Source organism: Mauremys reevesii, linkage group 1 (genome assembly GCF_016161935.1).
Source record: "Mauremys reevesii isolate NIE-2019 linkage group 1, ASM1616193v1, whole genome shotgun sequence".
Lineage (NCBI taxonomy): Eukaryota > Metazoa > Chordata > Testudines > Geoemydidae > Mauremys > Mauremys reevesii.
Window position 1 is genome coordinate 136,242,647 of NC_052623.1, and position 25,575 is coordinate 136,268,221.

Here is a 25,575-nt window from a genome sequence, read left to right on the forward strand (position 1 = left end):
TTAGAGCTACAAGCCATTTGAGATTAATGGAGTCAGTTCATTTGTCTATTAGAGCTATTGGTTCAGTCCAGTTTCTTACGTTACGTAAAATACTGTGCAACTAAACAGAGAGTAAAATGTTTATTAAGTCTTTGAGACCAATTCATCCCTGGTGAAAATGGGTGCAACTCCACTAAAGTCATTGGCTTTGAACCCACATATATCAGAGCTGAATTTGGCATACAGACAACACAAACAGGGATGCAGAGGAAGCTATTACAGCTTTAAAAACAAAGGACAAGCAGGAATTCCTATATATGCATTTTCTGTCACACTTTTTAGAAATACCCTGCTTCTACTAGACTTCCTATTGGGACCAAATGCTCAGCTGTATTTTGTAGAACACCTTGGTAAGTCTTAGCATTTTCACGGAGATTAACAAGTCATTGAAAAAAAAAGTGTACTCCCTGAATCTTGAATTAAAGCATTATTGTATTATCGTACCTAAGGAGACAGAGACTCTGTTTAGCTCCAGTTAGAGTCATTATCACTACACTTTAGAAGTAAAGCATGCTAAGACAGAAACCAATTTAGTGACCAGACTAAGCTAAAATTGGGAAGCTGATCCACCCACATCAAGTGAGTTTGGAGGAGACTAATATACTGAATGACATCTCAAAACAACTTGCTTTCAATTTAGAACAAGTAAAAATATCACAACAGAATATTTAAGTATTAATTAAGCAGTATGTACTGTTACTAATTCACCCCTAAATGAGATCACCTTTAAAATAATAAGATTTTAAAAATAAACATATGGTATTGTTTTGGGTTGTCTTCTGATTTTTTTCTCATTTAGGGACCCCAATTTGGAGGCAACCATTTCAGGCTGAAAGTTCAACTTTAAAATGCACACACACTAACATGGACCTCCCTTCTGGTGTTTAATGGAGGACTTCATTTAGCCAATCGTAACACCTATGGTCATGGAGCTGTCATTCATTCCTTGCCCGATTTCCATCTCTATCCCTCTCCTGTCTTCTCCTCATTACCCCAACCCCTTTCCTGCCCCCCACATTCTCCTTCCTCTCAGTATTCCACCCGCCTGACTTTGCCTCCCTGCTTCCAAGGTTCCCTGCCTCCAAATTGTTCTCTCTGCTCCTACGGTGACTCTTACACTGTGTCATTCTACTGTATCTACAATGTCCTCCTCCACCTTCCTACTGCCTCCTTTATTCAGCTGCCCCTTCACTTTTCTGGGGAAGGTCATTAAGAAATTGGTGTTTGACCAACTCCAGCAGCAAATGACACCTTCCAATTTTTGGGCTCCCACTCAGTTATGCTTGGGATTGGGATGCGATATGGAAACAGCATCGATCTCTTGCCCAACGATCTCCTGGCTACGGAGGTCAAATGATACTACTAGCTGTACCTTAACACTGTTGATCATGGAGTCCTACTAATCTGAATCGGGGACCTTGGCTGGTCTGGAAAGAATTGCCTTAAAATGGCTCCACTCTTTCCTGGTTGCAAAAGGTACTCTGGGGCAACACTCTTCCTCCTCCAGGGCTGTCAGCTGTGGAGTTTGATTGTGTCACCCCACCTGTTCAATATGTATGTGCAGCTACTCGGGGAGATTCTCAAGAGCTATGGCTATTGTGCCATCAATAAACTGATGGTAGTCTGCCGTATGCCTTCTTCTCAGAAGATCTTAGCCACTTATCTGATTTCTCAATGTGTGGCAGAGGTGGGGACCTGGATGAAAATGAGCTGGCTTGGGCAGGGGCGGCTCTAGAAATCACGCTGCCCCAAGCAGCGCGGTGTGCTGCGCCGCCCTTCCCCGGTCCTGCGGCGGGTCCTTTCTTCCCGCGGCTCCGGTTGAGCTCCCGCTGCGGCAGGTCGACCGGAGCCCGGGACGAGTGGACCTGCCGCAGGCATGACTGCGGCGGGTGCCGTGGTCCCGCGGCTCCGGTTGACCTGCCGCAGTCATGCCTGCGGGAGGTCCAGCCGAGCCGCGGGACGAGCGCCCCCTCCGCAGTCATGCCTGCGGCAGGTCCACTCGTCCCGGGCTCCGGTCGACCTGCCGCAGCCATGACGGCGGCAGGTCCGCCGGCCCAGACTCCCGCCCTCCCCGGCGGCAGGGGGACGCCCCCTACATTTTGCCGCCCTAGGCACCAGCTTGTTTTGCTGGTGCCTAGAGCCGCCCCTGGGCTTGGGTTCAGGCTAGATAAGAGGAAAGTGATGCTGGCTGGCAGTAGGAATCGCTTTAAAGAACTGGCAAAACCAGTAAGTTCTCCCTCATTTCAAGAAATTAACCTGCCTGTTATCAAACTGGCTCACAAGCTCAAGGTCTCATTAGAGCAGGAGTAATCAGAATATATTTTTCTTTGCTAACCAAGAGATGGTGCCCATTACTCTCAGATGCAGACCCAGCAGTCATCTATGCCTGTGTTACATCAAGGCTAGACTAGTGCAACATGGTCTACTGCAAAAAACTACCCTGAAGATCAATTGGAAACTTCAGCTAATACAAAATGTGGCTGTAGGGGAGCAACAAAGAAAGCCACCTTCATAGACATGCCTAACAGAGAAGAAGTTGCTAGCAGCTCAAAGTGAGGACCCATCATCTTTGCTAGAACTAAATATAAATACTGTGGTACCAGGCTGTGAACCTGGGGGTATGATCTGAGCAAACCCTTTAGAAATCTGATGGATTGCCTCAAATAGACTGGACTTAAATAGACGTTTGAGGCATAGACGTTTGAGGCAATTCCAAAACAAAAGTGAGAGGGCGTGCCTTTACATCTTGAGCAATGACCCACATTGTTTGGAACAGGATTTGAAAAATCTGACTGGTTATCTATGGGAGGGTGGAAAGCTGAGATAGCTGCAAATGGACTCTGAGGGAACTAAGAGCTAACCCTTGTTGTTTCAGAAACAAAGACAGTCCAAGACATGGTAAATCAGAGTCATAGTTGGGAGGACCCTCTTTGTATGGACCAAATGGAGAAGCTCTTCCATTTAGCAAGGTAAGTAGACCGAATTGAAGGCTTCCTACTATTTAGCAGAACTTCCTGCACCCCCTGAGACTCGAGAGCAAACTCATTCTGAGGTTGTCAACCTTGAAGCATCCACACTGTCAGATGGAGGGCCTTAAGGTCAGGATGAAGGAAGCGGCCCTGGTCTTGGGAGATCGCATCCACATCTCTGAGGAGTGACAGCAGAGGTCTGACCAATAGTGTTAGCAGAGTCGAAAATCAACACTGACAGATTCATGCAGGGACTATCAGAATAAGGAAAGCAGAATTTTGCTTGGCCTTGGACAACACTTTGAGCAGGAGCACAACTTGCAGGAAAGCATACAGCAGACCTTTTGACCAGGAAGGTATCTGTCAGTGAAACTGGACTGTGACCTGCTCAGGAATAAAATAGATGACTTTTTTTTTTTTTTGCTTTTGTTGCAAATAGGTCTACCTGGGGAGTTCCCCACAGCTTTAAAATGGACCTGGTCACATTTGGTTGAAGAGACCACTTGGGGGGACCTACAACAACCTGCTCAGGAGATTTGCCAGAGTGTTTTCAACTCCTGGAAAGTAAGCAACTCTCAGGTTGATAGAACTGGCAATGCAGGAATTTCAAAGGAGGATTGTGTCTTGGTATAACTTTAACTAATGCCCCACCTCTGGCCCCTTGTTTGTTTACAGAGAACATGGCTGCTGCGCTGTCTGTGCGTACCAACAAATTCTATCCCTTGATATGTCTAAGGGACACCACACAAGCTAAACAGATGGCCTGAAGCTCCCTGCTATTTATTTGGAGACTTAGATCCTGCGAAGACCAAAGGCCCTGAGTGTGAAGTGGACCTAAGTGAGGTCCCCAACCTAGATCCAATACATCTGTGACTAGAGTGGGTGACTGTTGTGGTGGGGCAAAAATAACTCCCTCACAAACATTTGCAGGTTCTTTGAGGACACCAGTCCATGGAGGACAAGACCTGAGCAGTCGTTTGAACCACCATATCCATGTAACAATGGGCCTGTGAGCACACTGAGATGAGCCACCTGTAGTTCTCTGAGGTGTAGCCTGGCATGCTGCACCACATAAGTGCACGCTGCCATGTGCCATAGACGTTTGAGGAAATTCCAAAACAGAAGTGAGAGGGCGTGCCTTTACATCTTGAGCAATGACCCACATTGTTTGGAACCTCTGCTCCGGCAAGAAAGCCCTTGCCTCTGTAGGGTCCACGACTGCCCCAATTCATTCTGTTCTTTGAACAGGTGTTAGAATAGATTTCTCTGTATAGATCAGGAGCCCCAGCATGTTGAAAGTGGACTGAATAGTGGCTATATTGGAGAGTTCCTGAGACCTGGACCAGTCTCTCACTAGCCAGTCATCCAGGCAGGGAAACACTTGGACTCCTGACCTTTGCAAGAAAGCCGCTACTACAGCCATGCATTTTGTGAATACGGGAGGGCTGCTGACAGGTTGAAAGGCAGTACTGTGATCTGCCAGTGGGATCCATTGACCATGAATCTGAGAACTTTTCATTGGCTCTGGTGAATCGCCAGGTGAAAATAAACACCCTTTAAGTTGAGAGCAGCAAAGCAGTTGCTGGGACCTTGGGAAGGGATAATGCTAGAGTAGCAATCTTGAATTTTGTTTTTTTTAGGAACTTGTTTACCTGCCTCAGAACTAAAATAGGCCTGTGATCCCCCTCTGCCTTCAGGATTAGGAAGTAAAAGGAATAAAATCCTATCCCCCTGAATGACATGGGAACTTCCTGTAAGGCCCCCCACAAGGAGAAGAGACTGGATCTCCTCAGTAGTACACTCGCGTGAGGGTGGTCCCTGAAGAGGGACAGGGAAGAGAAGTGGGAAGGGGTGATAGAAATAAATTGAAGGGTGTATCCCAGTTTCACCATGCCTCAGACCCCCGTGATACAGATCCACACACTTAGGAAGTGGTACAGGGGGTTGGCAAAAACTGAGGTGAAGAAAGATGGTAGTTTGGTAAGTGGTTGACTGCTGTCAACCAACAGGTCAAAATGATTGTTTAGACTCTTTAGAGGACCAGTTTGCCTGAACTGGCAGTTGCAGAAGAGTGTGGAGGTGGAGGTGCCTCTTGTAACTTCTGCTCCTCCTTTTGGACAGGTCTTGGGTATGCAGTGAGAAGGACTTAAATAGTTGTGCCTCCTGTGGGAGGAATGGTTTTCTTTATGTTGCCAGTGTATAAGTCCCCAGAGACACAAGGGTCACCCTTGAATCCTTAAGGTTATGAAGTCTCTTATCAGTAAAGAGCAGGGGAACTTCAAATGGGATGTCTTGAATGGTTTGTTACACCTTCAGGGAAATATCTGTCGACTGCAGCCAAGATGAAGATCACATAGTGATGGTGGAAGCTATAGCTTGAGCCACACAGTCCACAACCAGGCTCATTAGCAATGTTGTTTTGGCAACTAATTTGCCCTCCTCCACCATCGTAATGAACTCCTGATTTGTCTCACCAAGAAGCTTGTCTCTGAATTTCAAGATTTATCCCAAAGACTGAAATCATATTGACCTAGCAGAGCCTGCTGGTTCACGATCCTAAGCTGTAAACCTCCTGTGGAATAAAGTTTCTTGCCAAACAGATCTAGACTTTGTGTTTCTTTCCCTTTCAAGGTAGAGGCGTGATGTTCCTATCTCTTTTTTTCATTGGCTGCAGCATCTACCAGGGAGTCTGGAGAAGGGTGGTTATAGAAGCGCTCAAATCCCTCTTAAGGGACATAGTATATTCTCTCCATGCTTTTAGTACTGGGAGGTAGGGAAGACGGAGTTTACCATAAAAACCTGACATAGTCCAGGATAGCCCCATTAATAGGGAGAGCTACCCTAGAATGTCCTGAGCAAGCTAAAATGTCCACTAGCCTGGGTGATCTTTCCTGTACCTCTTCTGGTTGAACATCTCCAGGTACAGCCACCCTCATCAACAAGTCTTGATGAGCTCTGGAATTATCAAGAGCAGGACTAGTAGACTCAGTCACTATCTTCTCATCAGGTGATGAAGAAGAACAGACTAAGGCTTGTTGAGGAGCTCCCTTCTCCAATTCCTCCATAGGAGAGTCCCTGAGCACTCTGTCCCCCCTGCACAGCCCCAATACGGGGCAAGGGAAGACAGTGACCTTGCTGCAGATGCTCCTGGCACCTAGGTGATAGAGAAGGGTTGGAAGGGAGTGGAAAGAAGACTCAAGAGGGCCACTGATATGGAGGCGGGACCCAGCAAAGTGCAGGCCATTGGTCCTTACAGTGCTGAGGCTGTGGCTGATACCACAGTGGGTAGGCTCCCCACTGGGGCTGCTGCCATGCTTAGGTCAAGACACATATGATCTGACCTCTGAGTCTGATGAGGAGTCCACTTCCTCTGACTACAGAGGAGCTGACCCCATTGGTACCAGGAAGACCAGCAGAGCGTCTGGAGATGGGGGGACCAGCAAGATCATCACTGGCTTCCCTCTAGATGGCACCCTACAGAGAGGAGACACAACTGTAAAAGCCACTGGTACCAAATGGTGTTCTGGGGCTGAAGCCACGACCGTTGGAGGGTGCCCTTACAATCTTGGTACTGAGCAAGATCCTTAAACAGCAGGGGAAGCCGGCCCCATCAGGTTAAGCAACAATCTGGCTGCCTTGAAAGCCTTGGGTATAGAGAACACCAGAAAGGGCTCCGGAGTTTGCGGTACCAAAAAATGTATTGGTACTTCAGGGATTGGGCTCAGCAGACCTTTCCCAGGCTCCAGAGTCAGTAATCCCTCCTGAGTTACAGACTGTGTCTGGGGATGACTCCTCTTTGAACACACCTCCAAGTCCTTGCTTCCGCTCGTTGCCTTCACTGTAGACTTCAAAGGCCCTGGTACCAAGACTTTGGGAGATGTATGTTGTCTCTACTTATGTACCGGCAATGAGAATCTGCCTCTAGGCTCAGTTAGAAGAGGGAGAGCACTCTTAGCCAACTCATACTTGCTCGGTTCTCTTTCTGAGTGGGAAGGTTCCAACAGCAGGTAAAGCGCAGACTCCTTAAGCTGGTACTTGAGTCTGGCAGCCCTGTTCTTTTTCAATTGGACTTTGAACGCTCTACAAATGTCACACATGTCACTCACATGCACCTCTGCCAGACACTTAAGGAAGCTGGGGTGTGGGCAGCTCACTGGCATAGACTTATTACATGAGTGACAGTCTTTGAAGCCAGGAGAATGAGGTATTAGTCCAGAACCAAGCCCAGTATCCAACTAGGAAACCTCTCTCAAAAATTAAGATCCTAAACTTATTCTTATATCTCAAGATGTACAAACGCACTACACGAGATCAAAAACTAACTCTACAGGTACCATATACACTATAAGAGGGAAGACTTGGAGATACAAAGATCAGAGCTTCAACAACTGTCACTGGTGGTAGGAAGGAACCGAGGGAGATTGGGGTCAGCGTGGCCTTTTACACATGTGTCGTGGTGCCAAGGCCCAGAGGGCATTTATGCTGCCCCGATGGATAGTGCTGAGGGAAAAATCTCTGACAACTGTGCATGAGGTGCACACACACCTACAGTGGAATGGGCATACACGATCACTTGAAGAAGAATTAAATTCAAGAGTCTGAAGACTAGAAGCAGGGTGAAACTGCAGCTTCACTGAAATCAGTGGCAAAACTTCCACTGACTTCAGTGGAGTGAAGTGAAGATTTCACCCAAGATGTTCTCAGTGAGGTATCTGCAACTGGAACTTTGCTAGCTGGTCTAAGATCATACGGCCTTCCACCATGCTTTGATTTAGTGAGCCTTTTTCTGTGTGAAGGATTTTGATTTTTTTTAAATGAAGAGTCTCTTAAGTTCTTAGCTGACATTAGTACAGAAGTGACATAATGTGTTTTTTAAAATTGCTCAGATGCTTAGAGATCACAAGAGGCACGTTTTAGAAATGTAATAAAACAAAACACAACAGGGCACTGACAAAGCTTGAAACAAAAATACTATAATGAAAAAGAAACTTTTTGTATTTATTATGGAACTCTTCTCTCCTTAGAATAAGCCAAGGCATACTGACAACATTAGAGTTAATTATTACTGAAGCAGCCTAAGTGTAAACATAAGAAATACTTTTAAATTCACAGAAAATGAGTGGAAAATAAGCATGGAAGAAGAATGTTTCCAGAATTTCTGGCTGCAAAGACAAATCAAATAGTTATTCAAAGAAGTGCTTTTTCTCTAGAAATAACCAGCAATGCTCTTGGTCAAAAAAATCCACCAGGTACAGCCTTCTTGATGTTCAGGAGGCTGAACTGGGCCCTAAATGTTTACATTCCACACAGAAACACAGGCAAATCGGATAATTCTCAGTTGCTGAACAAATCAAGTTTAAAAGTTTCATGGTCCATCTCTAGTGTTTTTTGAAAGCATAAAATATTTAAAATAAAACAGAACAATCCTACTGTACCATAGTCCAGAGACTTAAACTCCTGCAATGATGTCACTATGCATGTACCTTCTGAATTTTATTATGTGGTTCTAGTTAGTGTTCAAGGAAAATACCTCACTATATGTTTTTAAGAGGAGGTGTGGGAGAGGGAGCGAAGAATCAGCTTGCTGATAAAATCTTGCAGGAGAAATCCTTTCGAGGAGGCATCTATCTCTGGAATGCAAGGGTGCACAGTCAAAGAAGGGATGCTTAAACTAACACCCATATCACTGTCTAGAGAAAATGAACAGCTCTGTTTCTCCTGTCATCAAAATTAGAAGTGAATTTGTAAGGGAACAGGATCTCAGCTGTCAGCATGCCAGGCATCCCATTTAGATCAACACTGACATTTTATTACTCGCCCGAACTGAGCACTCTCACTGTCAGCAGCAAAACAGAATGTTTGGAAAATGCTTAGGGACACACACAGACAACAAGAGAGATGGCCAGAGTGACTATAAATACAAGGAGGTGGAGAAGAGAAAACACTGACTACAATATTTGGGTGGGGTGCTTACTCTAATGTTTAGCTTTTCACATCCGGCAAGATTTGTTGTACCCTGCTGTGATGAGTCACTCAAAGCAGTTCAAACAAACAAACAAAAAGGTACTTAAGTCTTTGAGCCTTTTCCCTTTTCATTAAATGATGATAGATGTAGCTGTCAAAAATGACAAAACACTGATATAAATCTGACTAAAGAGCATTCAGTTTTCTTTTGCTGCCTGTGATGACCTTAGAAAACACTGGGATTTATCTGGCTACTGATACTTTCACTCATGCAGAAGTAATAAAAGTATATATCTATTTATATATATAGCTATAGATAGCTATAGCTATAATCTGCTGTTAAGTGAGTAGAACTAGATCTGATCCTGAAATATCAGTGATTAAATCACACAATACCCAGTAAAATATGGATTTGTGCCCCTTTGATAGATGAAGCTAGACTGTACCTCTAAGGCACCATGATTTGTTGAGGTTAGTGCAGGGATGCACCATCTGGGAGAAATCAAGGAGAGGATGCACCTCTTGGAAAAACAATGCTTCCCAAGCCTGCTTCCCACAGTGTGCCTGCCCTGCCCTAAGGGCTAGCACAGAGGGAGAAGTCCCCAAGGGCAGGGAGCAAGGCCCCACCTTCTCCCTTCCATTCGCTGCCCGTTTTCAGGCACTGTTCATCCCCAGGGAAACACAGGTAACTGTCCTTGGGCTCCTCAAAGCGCAGGGTCTGCAACTGTGGCAGGCCCTGCACAGGGGATGCTCCAGAGAAGGGAAGGCTCTTTGCACCAACATAAAGGTCAGCCATAATCTAGCCCATAACGGGTGTTCTCAAAACCTAGACACATTGCTCTACCTGTGTTATTTCCTTCCTTGCCCTAACTGTGGCCCCTTCCCAGCCCTGAAGAATGGAGCTACTAGCCCAATCTCTTAGGCTGGGTCACTAGTCGCAGGAGAACTTGGGACAAGTAACCATGAATGAGTGAGTGCTTGTGACCCGTTTTTGTGTGAGTATGGCCCACGTCCATAGAGCTGAGTGTTTGTTTTGAATCAGTTGCCCTGTACTGGGAGACATTCTCTTTATAAAATAAATGGTAGAAAGGCTTGTTAAAAAAACATCATGCAAGAGATGGGGATAACGCTCCGCTCATTGTGAACAGGGGCGGCTCTAGGAATTGCGCCGCACCAAGCAGGGGGCGCTCTAGTGGTCGCCAGTCCCGCGGCTCCGGTGGACCTCCCGCAGGCACACCTGCGGATGCTCCACTGAAGCCGCGGGACCAGCGGACCCTCTGCAGCCATGCCTGCGGGAGGTCCACTGGAGCCGCCTGCCGCCCTCCCGCGGCACGCCGCTCCAAGCGCACGCTTGGCGTGCTGGAGTCTGGAGCCGGCCCTGATTGTGAAGCATAAAAGAAGGGAGGTTAGCTGTGACCTGCACTCAAGTAACACAGAGACCATTTGGGGGACTGGCTCATTATTAGTCATCACAGTGTAATCACATCCTCACAGAGGGGAACAATACCAAGAGGCACATTTTAGTCACTGTGGCTCATATGCTGCATGTACAGTGGAGAGGAGAGCAAATCCACAAGGGAAACTATGGTGAGGACCCACAGAGTTGGAAAGTGGTTAAGCCCGATGGTGGCCCAACTCCTCCCTTGGCCACATCACCCACTCTGCTAAATATAATATACTGCTAAATATACACAGACAGCCCTTTCACGCCTCAAACCTGCAGCCAATCCACATGTAACAGCAGCAAAGTGGCTTTCTAAAGGGGCAGCACTACTCCCAGTGAGTGCTTTGTGGTTCCCTTCCATAGAGTCACAGAGCACAGCTCAGGGCAGTGGCTATTGTTCTTGTAGGCTGGGAGGGCGCTACAGAGCAGTGCAGGAGGGAACCCTTCTGTTCAGGCGAACATACTCCACAGCTGGGGACCAGGATCCTTATGGTCTCCTGGCCCTTTGCTCCCTTTTTCTACATTATTGTCTACCTATCTGCCACCTCCATCAATCCAGCAGCCTCTGAAGAAAGAAGGGAAAATAGGGACTCTGTGGCTCATGTAGAACGGGAGATTTTCTCCACACATTTGTTCCCCGTATGTTATTTTTTGCAGGAGTGGAACATACAGGCTTCTGATATTAAACTTCAAGATAGAGTATTTGGAATGGGGGGGGGAAGGTGTTAAGTGAGACACATCTGAAACAGCCCAAAGGGGAAAACATAAGAAATTAAAATCCATAGAATTAGCACAGAAACAGGTAAAAATGTGTAGTTAGAGTTATTATAAGTATTACAGAACACCAGGAAGTAAGTAAAAACAAGAAGGAATAAGCACAAACAATATGTTGCCCTTTGCTTGTGGTAATGATTCAGCCCTACATAGCAAGATGCATTCAAAAAAACATATCTAACAAAAAGCAAAAATCCAGCCTAAGACATGCTAACAGAATGGAAATTGTTGGCAGGTAACATGCTACGGCTAAGAAAAAAATCTGAAGAACAAATACCTTATATAGAGAAAAAAATATTCATAAGTATCTAAGCAGTACTGTAAGAGCCTGCCAGAGTCAGTGGTTGGATGAAATAAACTTATACACAATAAAGCAACATTTTAAAAGGCTAGAGTGATGCAAAAAAAAAGAAGAAGAAGATATTGTTTAAATGATCTTTTTCATAGTGAAATATGGGGAAAAGAGTAATCCTAGGGTAAGTATTTACATGTAACAAAAGTGAGAAGATATCTTTTCATAATAAACAAAAAAAGAAAGAAAAGAGGCATTGCTCTGGAAGTACAATTCTGGAAAATAAACGTTTTTGATGGTACTATAAAAGTAATTGAACTGTTATCAAAATACATAATTCATCTTTACAATCAGCTGTAACACTAGAGAACAGTACACCAGCTAAAGGAGAACAAGTAGATACAATTTATTTAGGGCTTGTCTACATGGTGTGTTAGTGTGCACTAACGTGTCACACACTGACTATCTGAGTGGACCCTGCTAAAAGTTCCCTGCTGCACATTGACATAGTACTGTGACCTACATCAACAAACACTAGGGAACTTTTAGTGTGCCACAGCAGGGTCCACACAGAGTGTGTGCAGTGGAATTTGTATCCCAGCTGGTGCACATTAATGCACTACACAGACCTAGGGTATGGCTACACTTGAGAGTTGCAGCGCTGGTGGAGGCTTTCCAGCGCTGCAGTTAGTAACTGTCCACACCTGCAGGGCACATCCAGCGCTGCAACTCCCTGGCTGCAGCGCTTGCTGTACACCTGGGTCTGCTTGGGGTATAACCATTGCAGCGCTGGTGCTACAGCGCTGCTTGTAAAGTGTGGCCAAACACCAGCGCTGTTATTGGCCTCCAGGGTATTAGGAGATATCCCAGAATGCTTTTAACTAAATTACTCTCTTTGTTTTGTTATGATGCCTCTCTTTGTTTTCTTGTGAACTCGGGGCTCCGGGAGCTGCTTATCTAAAAAACAAACACAGCTCCTGTTTGCTGTGATCAATCTGTAACTGACTGTGAACAATCAATTGAGATAACCCACTACCTTGCTGTGAATGAGGCAGGCAGGGGGATGAGTGTTTGCTTGAGGAGAGAAACAGCAGGGGCGGGGCGGAGAAAGGGAGTCCGTTGGAGCAGCTGCTTATCTGGTCTGCAGGCTGTTTGCAGTTAAGAGTAAGGGGTCGGGGAAATTTTCAGATTTTGCAAGGCAGGGAGCTGATACACAGTGTCGGCTCCAAAAATCCATTCTCTCTCTCTCCCCCGCTCCCTGTCACACTCCACGCCACCCCCCTCTTTTGAAAAGCATGTTGCTGCCACTTGAACGCTGGGATAGCTGCCCATAATGCATCACTCCCAACAGCGCCGTAAATGCTGCAAATGTGGCCACACTGCAGCGCTGGTAGCTGTGAGTGTGGCCACACACCAGCGCTTTCCCTACACAGCTGTATGAAGACAGCTGTAACTCCCAGCGCTGCACACCTGCAAGTGTAGCCATACCCATAGACAAGTCCTTAGACTCTCAAAAAAGCTTGTAAATAAAGATTTTCTCAAGAGACTATTAAAGAAGCTCAAAACCCTGTGATGGAAGATAAAATCCTGCCACACATTCAAAACTGGTTAAGAGACAGAAGACAGAGTGTAGGAACAAGTGGCCAGTTCCTTGTGCATAAGAAGTTTATGGTAAAGAATGTCACAAATTAGTTCTAGAACCAGTGTTGTTTACTATCTGTTTATTAACTAGCTTGAAAATGGGATGAATAGCAAACAGAATTTTCTCACAAAACTAAATTACTTAGTTTACTCAAGACTAAAGAAGACTGTGGGGAAAAAAACTGGGGAGCTGAGCAACATGGTAGATGATTAAATTTACTGCAGTCAAGTGCAAGGTAGCACACACTGAAAGAAAACATTAAAATACGGTTATTCTTTGTTCAAAAAGGAGTAAAGTATCAGAGTAAAATAAAGTATAGGAGTAAAATATCAGAGTTATGAGCACCTCAGGAATGGAGGTTGTTCGTAAGTCTGAAATGTTCATAACTCTGAACAAAACATTATGGTTGTTCTTTTAAAAAGCTTACAACTGAACACTGACTTAATACAGCTTTGAAACTTCACTATGCAGAAGAAAAAATCTGCTTTCCCTTTATTTTTTAGTAGTTTACATTTAACACAGTACTATACTGTATTTGATTTTTTCCCCTTCTGCTGCCTCTGTATGTGTTCAATGTTACATCTGCTACACTTAGTGACAAACGTAAGGTTTTACTAATATTTCTTCTCTTATCACTCCAGAGTGACACTGCTGCAGGAGAGTAAGCTAGATTCTATTCTGCCAAATGAATCATCAGATTTTTTTTTAAACCAAGTTCCAATTACAAGCAGTTAGCTCTCAAGAGCCTAAGGATGTTTGCAGGCAAGTAACTTAGTCTTAGAGTCATGCTGTTAAATGCAATAGTTTATAAAGTGTCAACTATCAATGATTCAGTGGAGGATGAGACCCCTCATTTTCCATGTACTACCAAGACCTTGTTGGATGATAGTCTTTTGGTGCAGTTGCCTCCACCTGGTTGCTGTATTCAGTGTGTGTGTAGACTGCTTCTATATGGTCCTGAATAGTTCAATGAATAGAACTATAGTCATAAGAAAAATAAAACTGAAATAAATTAATACTTCACTCTATTGTAGCATGTAATAGTCTGCATTACACTATAATCTGTTCAATTGTATTTTAAAGTTGAATTTTGGCTTTAAGAAATTCCTGGAAAAGTATGGTGATTAACAATATGGGTAAATAAATAAGGCCAAACGCGGGAAATTTGATGTAAGGCGAGGAAAATTAAGTGTATTTGCATTAACTTATTCAGCAAATAATGCTCACAATTTAGTTAGGCTATTGAATCACCTAAATCAATTAGAAGAACTATTACAAAAATCTTTAAAAATAAACATGACACAGGCATTTCATTTTTTCCTGAAATTTATCAGCAATCTTAATGTGATAAAGCTTAATTATAACATTTATTCACACACGTTTCAGATCAATCTGGAGCCTTGTTGATGAGTCATTAAAAAACGAACAAAACAAACTGAAACAAACATGTGCCCTTTCTAGAAATGCACAGTTTAAAAAATTACACTGGCTCAGTAGCTATATTAGTTACAAAATGTCATTTCAAAGCTCCATTCTTGCAGTTAATTAGTATATCAACATTCATGTCAGAATGCTAAATGCCATTAATGCTCTTTCATAACTATAGTTTTTGATTCCAGGCCAACTTTTCTAGAGCCTCTTCTAGTGACTGCAATGTCAGACACACAATTATCTACAAGCACAAAACTGTGGGTGCAACTTTAGAGTCTGGTTTTAGGCATCCTCACAAATTTGGCCATATATGTGTCACCCTGAACTTATTTGAAACTGACTGTACAGTAGCAATGATAGTTTGCCATGTTTTAAACAATAATTTCCGCTTGCTAGGAAAAAAATATTGCTTGCGTGACAAAAGTTTATGTTGCACAGTGCAGCTAGATTATGGCAGTGACAAAAAAAAATACAATATAAAACAGGGGTCGGCAACCTTTCAGAAGTGGTGTGCCGAGTCTTCATTTATTCACTCTGATTTAAGGTTTCGTGTGCCAGTAATACATTTTAACGTTTTTAGAAGATCTGCCTATAAGTGTATAATAGATAACTAAACTATTGTTGTATGTAAAGTAAATAAGGTTTTTTAAATGTTTAAGAAACTTCATTTAAAATTAAATTAAAATGCAGAGCCCCCCGACTAGTGGCCAGGACCCGAGCAGTGCGAGTGCCACTGAAAATCAGCTCGCGTGCCGCCTTCGGCATGTGTGCCATAGGTTGCCTACCCCGATATAAAATATAGTATTTTTTTCCCATTGCGGAATAAATGACTAGATAATGTATTAGTTTAGGTAACACAATCCTATTGCAGAAGATACACATTTCAGTATACAAATCTCATAAAAATGTACAGCTATTAGATAAATATGTACTTCTTTAATCTTCACTGTACCTTTATCTCTGTTTTTCTCCTTCCCTAATGAGTCCAGTTTCTTTCTTAAGGATTTTTTCCTCTTTTGTCCATCTAGAAGAAAAAGAATAATAAATATGTAAGGAGAAAGAATAGTTAAATATCATTATCCATAAACTAGAATATATACGGTTAAATTGACAATTGCACAAGTGGGCATACTGAGAGAGAAAAGGGCATAAGGAGCCTTTTATGTGTACGTGTACGTGTACGTGTGTGTGAGTGAGTGAGTGAGAGACAAATGCCAGGGACAGTCACAATCCTTGAGTTCAGGGGAGCACTGAGACTCTTTCCATTCTGTGCCCCTAAGAGGGTCTATGAGGAGGTCGGACCATAGTATGCACATCCACCCACACACCAGTTTGCACAGTGCTAATGAGGCCAATTCAATTAGTGTAGATGTGGCCCATTCCCAACAGTTGACAAGAAGGGGTGAATATCAACAGAGGGAAAATTACTTTTTGTAGTGCTAATGAGGCCAATTCAATCAAAGTGGATGTGGCCCATTCCCAGCAGTTGACAAGAAGATATGAGTATCAGAGGGAAAATTATTTTTGTAGTGACCCAGGCTTAATTTGATCATGTCAAGTTTGCAAATTAATTCCAGTTCTGCAGTTTCTCGTTGAAGTCTGTTTTTGAAGTGTTTTTTTTTTTGAAGAATGGCCACTTTTAAGCCTGTTATTAAGTGTCCAGGGAGGCTGAAGTGCTGGCACATGATAGCATATATCACATTGGTAGATGTGCAGGAGAACGAGCCGTTGATGGTGTAGCTGATGTGGTTGGGTCCTATGATGGTGTCCCTTGAATACATATGCGGACAGAGTTGGCAATGGGGTTTGTTGCAGGGGTTGGTTCCTGGGTTAGTGTTTCTGTTGTGTGGTGTGTAGCTGCTGGTGAGTATTTGCTTCAGGTTGGGGGGCTGTCTGTAAGCAAGGACTGGCCTGTCTCCCAAGGTCTGTGAGAGTGAGGGATCATCCTTCAGGATAGGTTGTAGATCCTTGATGATGCACTGGGGAGGTTTTAACTGGGGCTGTACGTGATGGCCAGTGGTGTTCTGTTACTTTCCTTGTTGGGCCTGTCCTGTAGTAGGTGACTTCTGGGTACTCTTCTGGCTCTGTCAATCTGCTTCTTCACTTCCCCAGGTGGGTATTGTAGTTTTAAGAACACCCGATAGAGACCCTGTAGGTGTTTGTCTCTGTCTGAGGGATTGGAGCAAATGTGTTTGTATCTGAGGGCTTGGCTGTAGACAATGGATTGCATGATGTGGTCTGGGATGAAAGCTGGAGGCATGCAGGTAAGTATAGTGGTCAGTAGGTTTCCGGTATAGCGTGGTGTTTATGTGACCATTGCTTATTTGTACTGTAGTGTCCAGGAAGTGGATCTCTTGTGTTGACTGGTCCAGGCTGAGGTTGATAGTGGGGGGGGGGGGGGGGGAATTGTTGAAATCCAGGTGGAATTCCTCAAGGGCCTCCTTCCCATGGGTCCAGATGATGAAGATGTCATAACAATGTAGTGCAAGTATAGTAGGGGTACAATCTGAGGAAGCATTGTTCTAAATCAGCCATAAAAATGTTGGCATACTGTGGGGCCATGTGGGTACTTACAGCAGTGCTGCTGATTTGAAGGTATAAATCGTCCCCAAATCTGAAATAGTTGTGGGCGAGGACAAAGTCACAAAGCTCAGCCACCAGGTTTGCCATTACATTATTGGAGATACTGCTCCTGATGGCTTGTAGTCCATCTTTGTGTTGAATGTTGGTGTAGAGGGCTTCTACATCCATAGTGGCCAGGATGGTGTTTTCTGGAAGATCACCGATGGACAGTTTCCTTAGGAAGTCAGTGGTCTTGAAAATAGCTAGGAGTGCTGGTAGTGTAGGGCCTGAGGAGAGAGTCCACATAGCCAGATAATCCTGCTGTCAGGGTGCCAATGCCTGAGAAGATGGGGCATCCAGGATTCCCAGGTTTATGGATCTTGAGTGGCAGATAGAATACCCCTGCTCGGGGTTCTAGGGGTGTCTCTGTGTAGATTTGTTCCTGTGCTTCTTCAGGGAGTTTCTTGAGCATATGGTGCAGTTTCTTTTGGTACCCCTCCGTGGGATCAGAGGGTAATGGCCTGAAGAATGTGGTGTCAGAGAGTTGTCTAGCAGAGAATTGCCTAAGTATTAGGTATTACTGTTAGACAAGTGGAAACCAGATTCCACAATCCTACCACTTATGCCTCACCTGTAGTCATGGGGCTATATTTCAGTTACACTGATACACAGCTAATATCTTGAGGACAGGTGGGGAGGAAAACAAGACTCAAGGAAGAATTCTGATAGTCATGTCTGATGGTTGCTATTTGAACAACTTCAAAAACAGGGGTGGCGGGACCTGCGGGAGGTCCACTGAAGCCGCGGGACCAGTGGACCCTCTGCAGGCATGCCGCCGAAGGCAGCCTGCCTGCCGCCCTCGCGGCGCCTGCAGAGCGCCTCCCACGGCTTGCCGCCCCAAGCACGCGCTTGGTGTGCTGGGGCCTGGAGCCGCCCCTGTTCAAAAACCAGATTCCTCAGACAACAAGCTTTCAATCTGTGTATGTCCAGATCAGTTCAGATGGATAAGAATTTTAGAAGAACAATTGTTTCAATATAGTACATTTAAAAAAAAATAATTCTATGAGGTATTAGGCATTGAAGAGTTCATGTTGCAGGGTAGGCAGGTTTCTTCTTGACTCAACTATTTCAAAAGGCTGGCTACCATTATTTTCTTAAGAATATAATGAAAAGTCAACAAAAATGACATTATAACAGGTATAACCTCAATGCTCTAGGTTAAGTTATGTGCCTGCTTTAACTTGTCACTTTTTTGGGTTCTAATACCAAAGAACTATAATAGACCTATATTGAATGTATGCACTAATCTAGCTAGTGATTAATGCATGTTTACTCTCAACATGCTGTTTTTGTAATACACAAAAGAAAACGTATACTATATTTGTTTCATTTGTATGGTAGCAAGAGCAACAAATATCGCCTCAGCATGTTTTCTTATACAAAGCAATTTCACAAACAGGCTTTATGATTAGGGTTATTCAGCAGACATGTTACCATATAACAGTATTATTCATACTTTCTACCATTAGGTAGACAGAGCAATTTATATACACTTTCAAATATAAGCCTGAATACTGTCCCTGTTAAGAACAAAAATGTCAAATTCTGCTCTCAATTACACTAGTGTAAATCAGAAATAATTCAACTCAGGTTCAGAATTTGCCCCACATTTGGAGATATCCTCCATGTGAATTTCTTTCTTTCTTTCTTTTTTTTTTTTTTTTTAATAAATGTCTACAGATTTTGGTATCTCTACATTTTAGACATTGAAACTTCCATTCTATAATAGCGTTGCAGACAACCAAAAGACACGCTTTCTGCCCAAATATCATTACGAAAAGGACCATATTTACAGCAATGCTGTTTTACTCTCAATACACTCAGCTGAAAGCGGTGTCAAGCATTGGCATAAGAAATATGGGCAAGATTCTAAAAAATGCACGAGTAACACTTGCTGCACAAAAAAAATCAGGATTGAACACATGCAAATGTATGTATGCACGCAAAGCCCCAATTTACACACGAGTGAGCCTCAGCTTCTACATCTTTGTGCATGTGCCTTTGCAAGCTGGGACATAGTGCACAAGTTGTCAGGACCAGAGAAGGGGTTTGCAGCAGAAAAAAGGACTAGTATGGGGTGGGGGGGGGGGGGAGAGAATCCAGAGAAGAGTCCTTAGCAGAGTGCATCCTTGGAGAACAGAAAGAAGCCTTAGAATACCAGGGGAAAGATACTCATCTGGTAGTGTTGGTCATCGTCCATTCCTTTCCTTTGAACCTTAGCTTTGAGTTGATGGTGGATATAAAGGAAAACCCGTGAAATGAAGAACAAGTGGTGGGAGAACAAAGTGAAGGAGATCCAACAACTTGTCCACACCCATGACATGCATGGATTTTTCAATACTACCAAAGCCCTTTACAGACCCCACACCCAAGGGCTAACTCTCCTTCGATCCAGGGATAGAGTCAACATTTTCAAGGACAACAAAATCAATCAATTCACGACAGAAGGAACACTTTGAAGACCTCCTGAAGAACCTTAGAACCCCATCAGCACTGAACAAGATAAAGAAAGCCATCAGATGAAAGACATCTGGAGCTGACAGAATCCCTGCCAAAATCTTCAAAGGAGGAGAAGTGGCTCGTAAGCTTCACGCCCTAATCCTCAAGATCTGGAATTTAGAAGCAATCCCAGCCAACTTTAGGGATGCCATGATTGTGACCATCTTCAAGAAAGGAGACAAATCAGACTGTGGAAACTATAGAGGAATCACCCCATTGTCCACCTCCGGAAAGATCCTTGCCAAAATTCTCCTCAACTGACAGTTTCCCGTTGCTGAGGAAATCCTTCCAGAATCAAAATGTTGGTTCAGACCATTTTGGAGTACCAGCAACATGATCTTCACTGCCCGCCAACTTCAGGAAAAGTGCTGCAAACAACACTGACCTCTAGTCAGGTCCTTCATCAATCTCATGACAGCATTTGACTCCATCAATCATGAGGTCCTGTGGAGAATGCTCCTCAAATTTGGATGCCTGCCAAAATTTGTTGCCATCCCCCAACTCTTCCATGACAACATATCTGCGATGGTCATCAGCAATGGATCCAAAATGGACCCTTCTTAGTCAAGACAAGAGTCAAGCAAGTCTGTGTCATCACTCCAACCCTTCTCCATCTTTCATCACTGACAAGCTCCCCTGCAGACTTGACATCCAGTATAGAATGAATGGCAAGCTATTCAACCTCAATCCTAGACAAAGATTTTCACTAAATCAGTCACTGAACTCCAATATGCAGATGACTGTGCTCTGTGCGCCCACTCGCAATATCTTCAAAAAAAGAAACCAGTCAACATTATCTCTGAGGCCTATAACCAGCGAGGCCTCACACTCAACAGCAACAAAACTAAAACAATGAGGAGTCCAGTGGCACCTTAAAGACTAACAGATTTATTTGGGCATAAGCTTTCGTGGGTAAAAAATCCCATTTCTTCAGATGGGTTTTTTACCCACAAAAGCTTATGCTCAAATAAATCTGTTAGTCTTTAAGGTGCCACCAGACTCCTTGTCGTTTTTGTGGATACAGAATAACATGGCTACCCCTCTGATACTTAACAAAACTAAAGTGCTCCACCAACAAGCTCCAAACCACCATCAATGGTGCCTCCACTATATCTTCCGAATTAAGAGGGATGACCGACGCACCAACCTCAGCATTTTGTCCCAAGCCAAAACCTCCTGCATTGAAGCTATGTTCGGCTGGTCATGTTCTCTGAATGCCAAACAATTGGCTCTTGAAGCAGGTCATGTTCTCACAACTGAGTCAAAGCCAATGGATGAGGAGAAGGCAAAAAAAGCACTTCAAAGAACCCTCAAAGCCAACATGAAGAAGTGCAACATCAACATAAACTCATAGGAAACCCAAGCCTTCATCCGACAAAAATGGAGAAGGATCTTGAGGAAAGGATCCCAACATTTTGAGACTCAACAAAGAGAACAGGAAACGGAGAAATGGGAAAGGAAGAAAGAACGCGCTACAGCCCGACTCAACAATCTAGATCCTCACCATCCACCAGGAAATGTCTGTTCCAACTTTGGTAAGATCTGTGGATCCCAGAATGGTCTCATTAGTTACCTGCAGATCCACAAATCATAACTGGCTATCATTTTATGGAAGACAATCATCCTCGAATTTCGAGGGATCACTGATCACAGATCCATCATCGGACCTATGAACACGTACAATAGCTGAGGATCTGCCTCAAAGACAAGAAAATAAAGTGTGAAGGTTCAAGTGAAACAGATGGAAAAGTAAGACATTTGAGAATCTTATTGAAGAATCTGATGCTAGTAGCTCTGTCCAGCCAAGGGGACGGAGAATCAATTTTTTCCCATCAGAACACATGATTAAATCAAATCTATTTAATATGTAAATAGTTTGGTAGCGATTTCTGATGCATTCATTTTGGTTATGTCAGGCATAAGGCATTCTGGAAATATTTGCAACTACTTAGGGACTCAGCACACTAAGAAAGCTTTGGAAATCTTAACCTTAACATTCTCCAATCCAATAACAATAAATAATAATTATTTGCATTTATGTAGCACTTTACTTAATTTCTGTATAGTGCTTTGAGAATAGAATTAATCCTCAAAGCATTCCCCAGAAATAGGCAAGTATTATTATCCCCAAGCAAAATTTACTCATTCTCCTCACTGTAGTGCTTTGAAGATTAATTAGCTAATATGTGCACAGTGCTTTGAAAGTGTAATGCTAGCTACAATGAAATATTGTTTAGTATTCTAACCTGTGGTTAGAAGGTGCTTAAACCACAAAGCAACCCCCATCCCACCCAGCTAGCCTTCAGCATATATAATCAACATTTTATTTCTATGCTCCCTTTGTCTATGATGTATTAATTTAAATTAATTTAAAAAGCTAAATTAAAAAAATACTAGGGTTGCAAGGTGAAGTACTTAAAAAATCAGGAAATGACAAAATAAAGGATGCCTGCTTAATTTTATTCCCATGTGCTCATGCATTATGAGAGTCATTAATTATACCACCACTTTTTTGCAGAATTCCTGTCTCAATGAGTGTGCAGGTCAGAAGGAGCACACAAATTAATCATTTGTTCAATATTTGTTATTTTGCATCTTTCTGCCTCATTCACTACCCAATTCTATGTTGTTCACTGTCCAACAATGCATGCTAAGGCCAACATTTTGAAAAATAAGAGACTAAGCCAGGCTGACTAGTCCATATTGAGACATCTAAATAAGTGACCTCTTTATCAAAAGTGCTTTATCAAAAGCAGCTGCAATTATAGCTAATGGGTGCTGTTGGGTTCTTGGCGTTTTTGAAAATCAGGTCACCTATGTATGAGTCCATGGTTCTGAACTAAAGCCACTGCAGTCAACTGGAGCCTTTCTATTGAAGTCAATGGAATTTGGACTAGGCTGTAAATAAGGTTTTAGGAACCTAACTTCAGGCTCCTATTTTTGGAAACATGGGAAATTTATGCCTAAAAAGTGAACATTAGACAAAATTATAAGCATCTGAAAAAATTCTGTAGACTACAAAATTGCTTAAGCAACTTTATCTCCAGGTATCTGTGACAGAGCGTAACAGCCCCACACTGATGAGGCAAGGATTCAGGAGCTGCTCTGGACACAGGAAGCCTCCTTGGCTCTGTTGGCAATGCTCCCACTGGAGGGAGCATTCAAAAGGGAGTGGCTCAGCTCAATCTGGGCTGACCAAAGAGGAGAAAGTTGTGTACAGCAGCCTCCTGTTGAGAAGCCACCAGAACTCCAAACAGCCAGGACTGGGCCTCGCAGTGGCGACTTGCTCCTGCCAGGGGAAGGGGTTCCAGAGACATACCAGAGAGGAACCCATGAGGGACCCCAAGACCTATTTGTGGCGATGACAGAGACTAGAAAAAGGGTAGGAAGTGACCCAGGGAACATGCATGAGAGTACAAGAACCTAGGCCATGCATAAGTCTACTGTTTTGAATGGCCCTGGGTTGGAACTCAGTGAAATAGGGTGGGCCCGGGTTCCAGGATGTTTGGGCTGACACTGGCCAGCCATAGGTGTTTTATTACAATGTAGACATTCCCTAAGGGTCAGATTCTGCTACTTGTACTCAGATTGAGTAGTACTTTACTCCTCTTAGGGAAATCAATAGGTGTTTTTGAGAAGATATTGTGGTTAGAAGTTGATAGGTGTTTGGCTGTGTGCGTGTGTTCCCTCTGTGTGCCGCCACAGCCCTGCGCAGACAGCTTGCACGGAAGACCTTGAGCAAACCACCCAATGAACACAAGAGCCGTTAAGGGACGAAGGCACCCAGCCAGGTTTATTGTCGACAAAGCATGGCACTAGTATCCCGCAGAATCTGCCGGACCACTAATACATGTCTGACCGTAACAATGGACCAGCTCAGTGAACGATGGGACTTTCCATTCCTCCCTAAGGCCAGAGAAAGATACTCTGAGATACATCTTTATACCCCGATATGAACAAGTTAGTACTGCCCCTTTGACATAGTTAGTTACTGCCCCCTGACATCACTAGTTATCACCCATCATCTTGTATATGTTGGTTGGATCAAAACGTCTCTATTATGTACTGTCATCCTGACCTTATCTTTTAGGAAGAGTCAGTGCATTCCTGTTATCCTTGGGGAATGTTTTTGTACCATCCTTGATATCGGGATATTCTGGTACCACTTGATATTGGGATGTGTTTGCGTGAGTACTCTGTCCCTAGCACTTCTTAGGAATGTGTATTTCTGCAATATTAGCCTTGTTCTTGCCAAATTTTGTTAGCAGGTCCTGCCTCATACCAGGCCTCTAATACAAGGGCTTATGTCTTAGGCTCTCTTCCTACTACAGATATTTTTTTCACATCTTAGCTCATAGATTATATAGGATATCACAACCAAGCCTGAAGGGACTTGCCCAAGATCCTCCAGCAAGTCAGTAGTATAGCTGGGGTTAAAGTCCAGGAGTACTTGGTTATCTAGAGTTTAGGTCATTACACTATTCAGCCGTAGCACAGCCCTCCATTATATGAAATTAATTTTTAATTAAAATAATATACAGTAAAATTATAACAGCATTAGTGCCTGCCATGTCATGTTACTGAGAAAACAAACTCCCTACTATTGTATGATATGAAGGAATTATTCCCACCATAATAAGCAATTCTAAAACAAGAATATGATCCTGCCACTCCTATTATTCTTATGCAAGGTCTGTATGAATAAGCCACATGACAAGTCTTTCTCAGTAGGTCACATGCAAAGAAACTTGAAGAAAAGGAAGTGGTGCTTTTTTCTTTTATGCGTACAGAGTCTTACAGAGCCTTTCACTTATTTTAATTCTTAACTGTTTTCAACAAAGGAAATATTCCCTGTCCCTTATGGGGTTATTGAGTAAAGAAATAAACCCATTTATTTGGCATCTTTCTTTTTCTATAAGATGTGTGTTTCTTGTCCATTTATGGAAGAAAACAGGGTCTGTTCTACAACAAAGGGTTATTTTCATCCAGTGCGGAGGGGACTTATCTGGGAGATAAATATCATACCATGGCTTATTCAATACAGAAGAAGATGATAAATCTGTAATTGAAGGATATGTGATTTTTAAAAATATGGAAACAATTTAATATTTCTCTTAGGAGCTGTAAGCATGGTAATTTTAATTGAATGGAATATTACTAAACAAGTAAATTTATTTGTAAAAAAAAAAATAGGGTGGATTTACTTGAAGTGCAGTCCTACTCTGAAAAATGGCTACAAATGGTTTCATGAAGCAAGTTTGTTGTCTTATGGATTTCCATACTAAATTTGCTCATTAAAAATTATTCTCTTTCTATATGCCAGCCCTGAATACCCAGCCAAGGACCAAAAGTCTTGTGATCTGTGGATCATCACCTAGAATAAAGATTCTGAAATCAAAAGTTAATTAACACAATGCATGAAAGAGAATAGAGACTGCCACACTTTTCCATAGCTGTACTGTGTTTGGAGTGAGAAACTTTTCTATTGGTCACTAAAAAAAAAAGCAGATTTGCTTCTGGCTACACACATGGATCTAATTTGAAGAGTAAAATGGTGCAATTTTTACATAGTCATTTTTCTGACCTTAACTGCACTTTAATAAATCCTCCTTGCAATGTTTATTTAGATTAATACTGTTGAAATGCAAAGTCCCCATGTAGAAGCTTTCAAAGCTCTGCCAGCTGTAACACAGATGGAAGGTGAATATTTTCATCTAGAAGGCCAAGGGCTAAAGTTTTTGGGATGTGGGGCATAAAGCCATTAAAAAAATCGAAACTCTGAGCCACAGATGTCCCCAGGCTGCTCCGCCTTCTTCTCTCCACCAACACTGCCTCAGAACCCGAACTCGGTGCGTGGCCAACTTACATTCTGCACACCCTTTTGGCCTACATTGTTCTA

General features: G+C 43.2%; 1 protein-coding gene across 8 annotated transcripts in view; it reads right to left on the bottom strand.

The window, feature by feature from the left end:
* Nucleotides 1-25,575, bottom strand: part of ARHGAP6 (Rho GTPase activating protein 6) — a 485,299-nt gene that overhangs the window by 44,882 nt on the left and 414,842 nt on the right. For all 8 annotated transcript variants that reach the window (XM_039497447.1, XM_039497455.1, XM_039497473.1 and 5 more), the window contains one exon: nucleotides 15,508-15,579. In XM_039497447.1, the coding sequence (XP_039353381.1) occupies nucleotides 15,508-15,579 (72 nt within the window). The remainder of the gene's footprint in view (nucleotides 1-15,507; nucleotides 15,580-25,575) is intronic.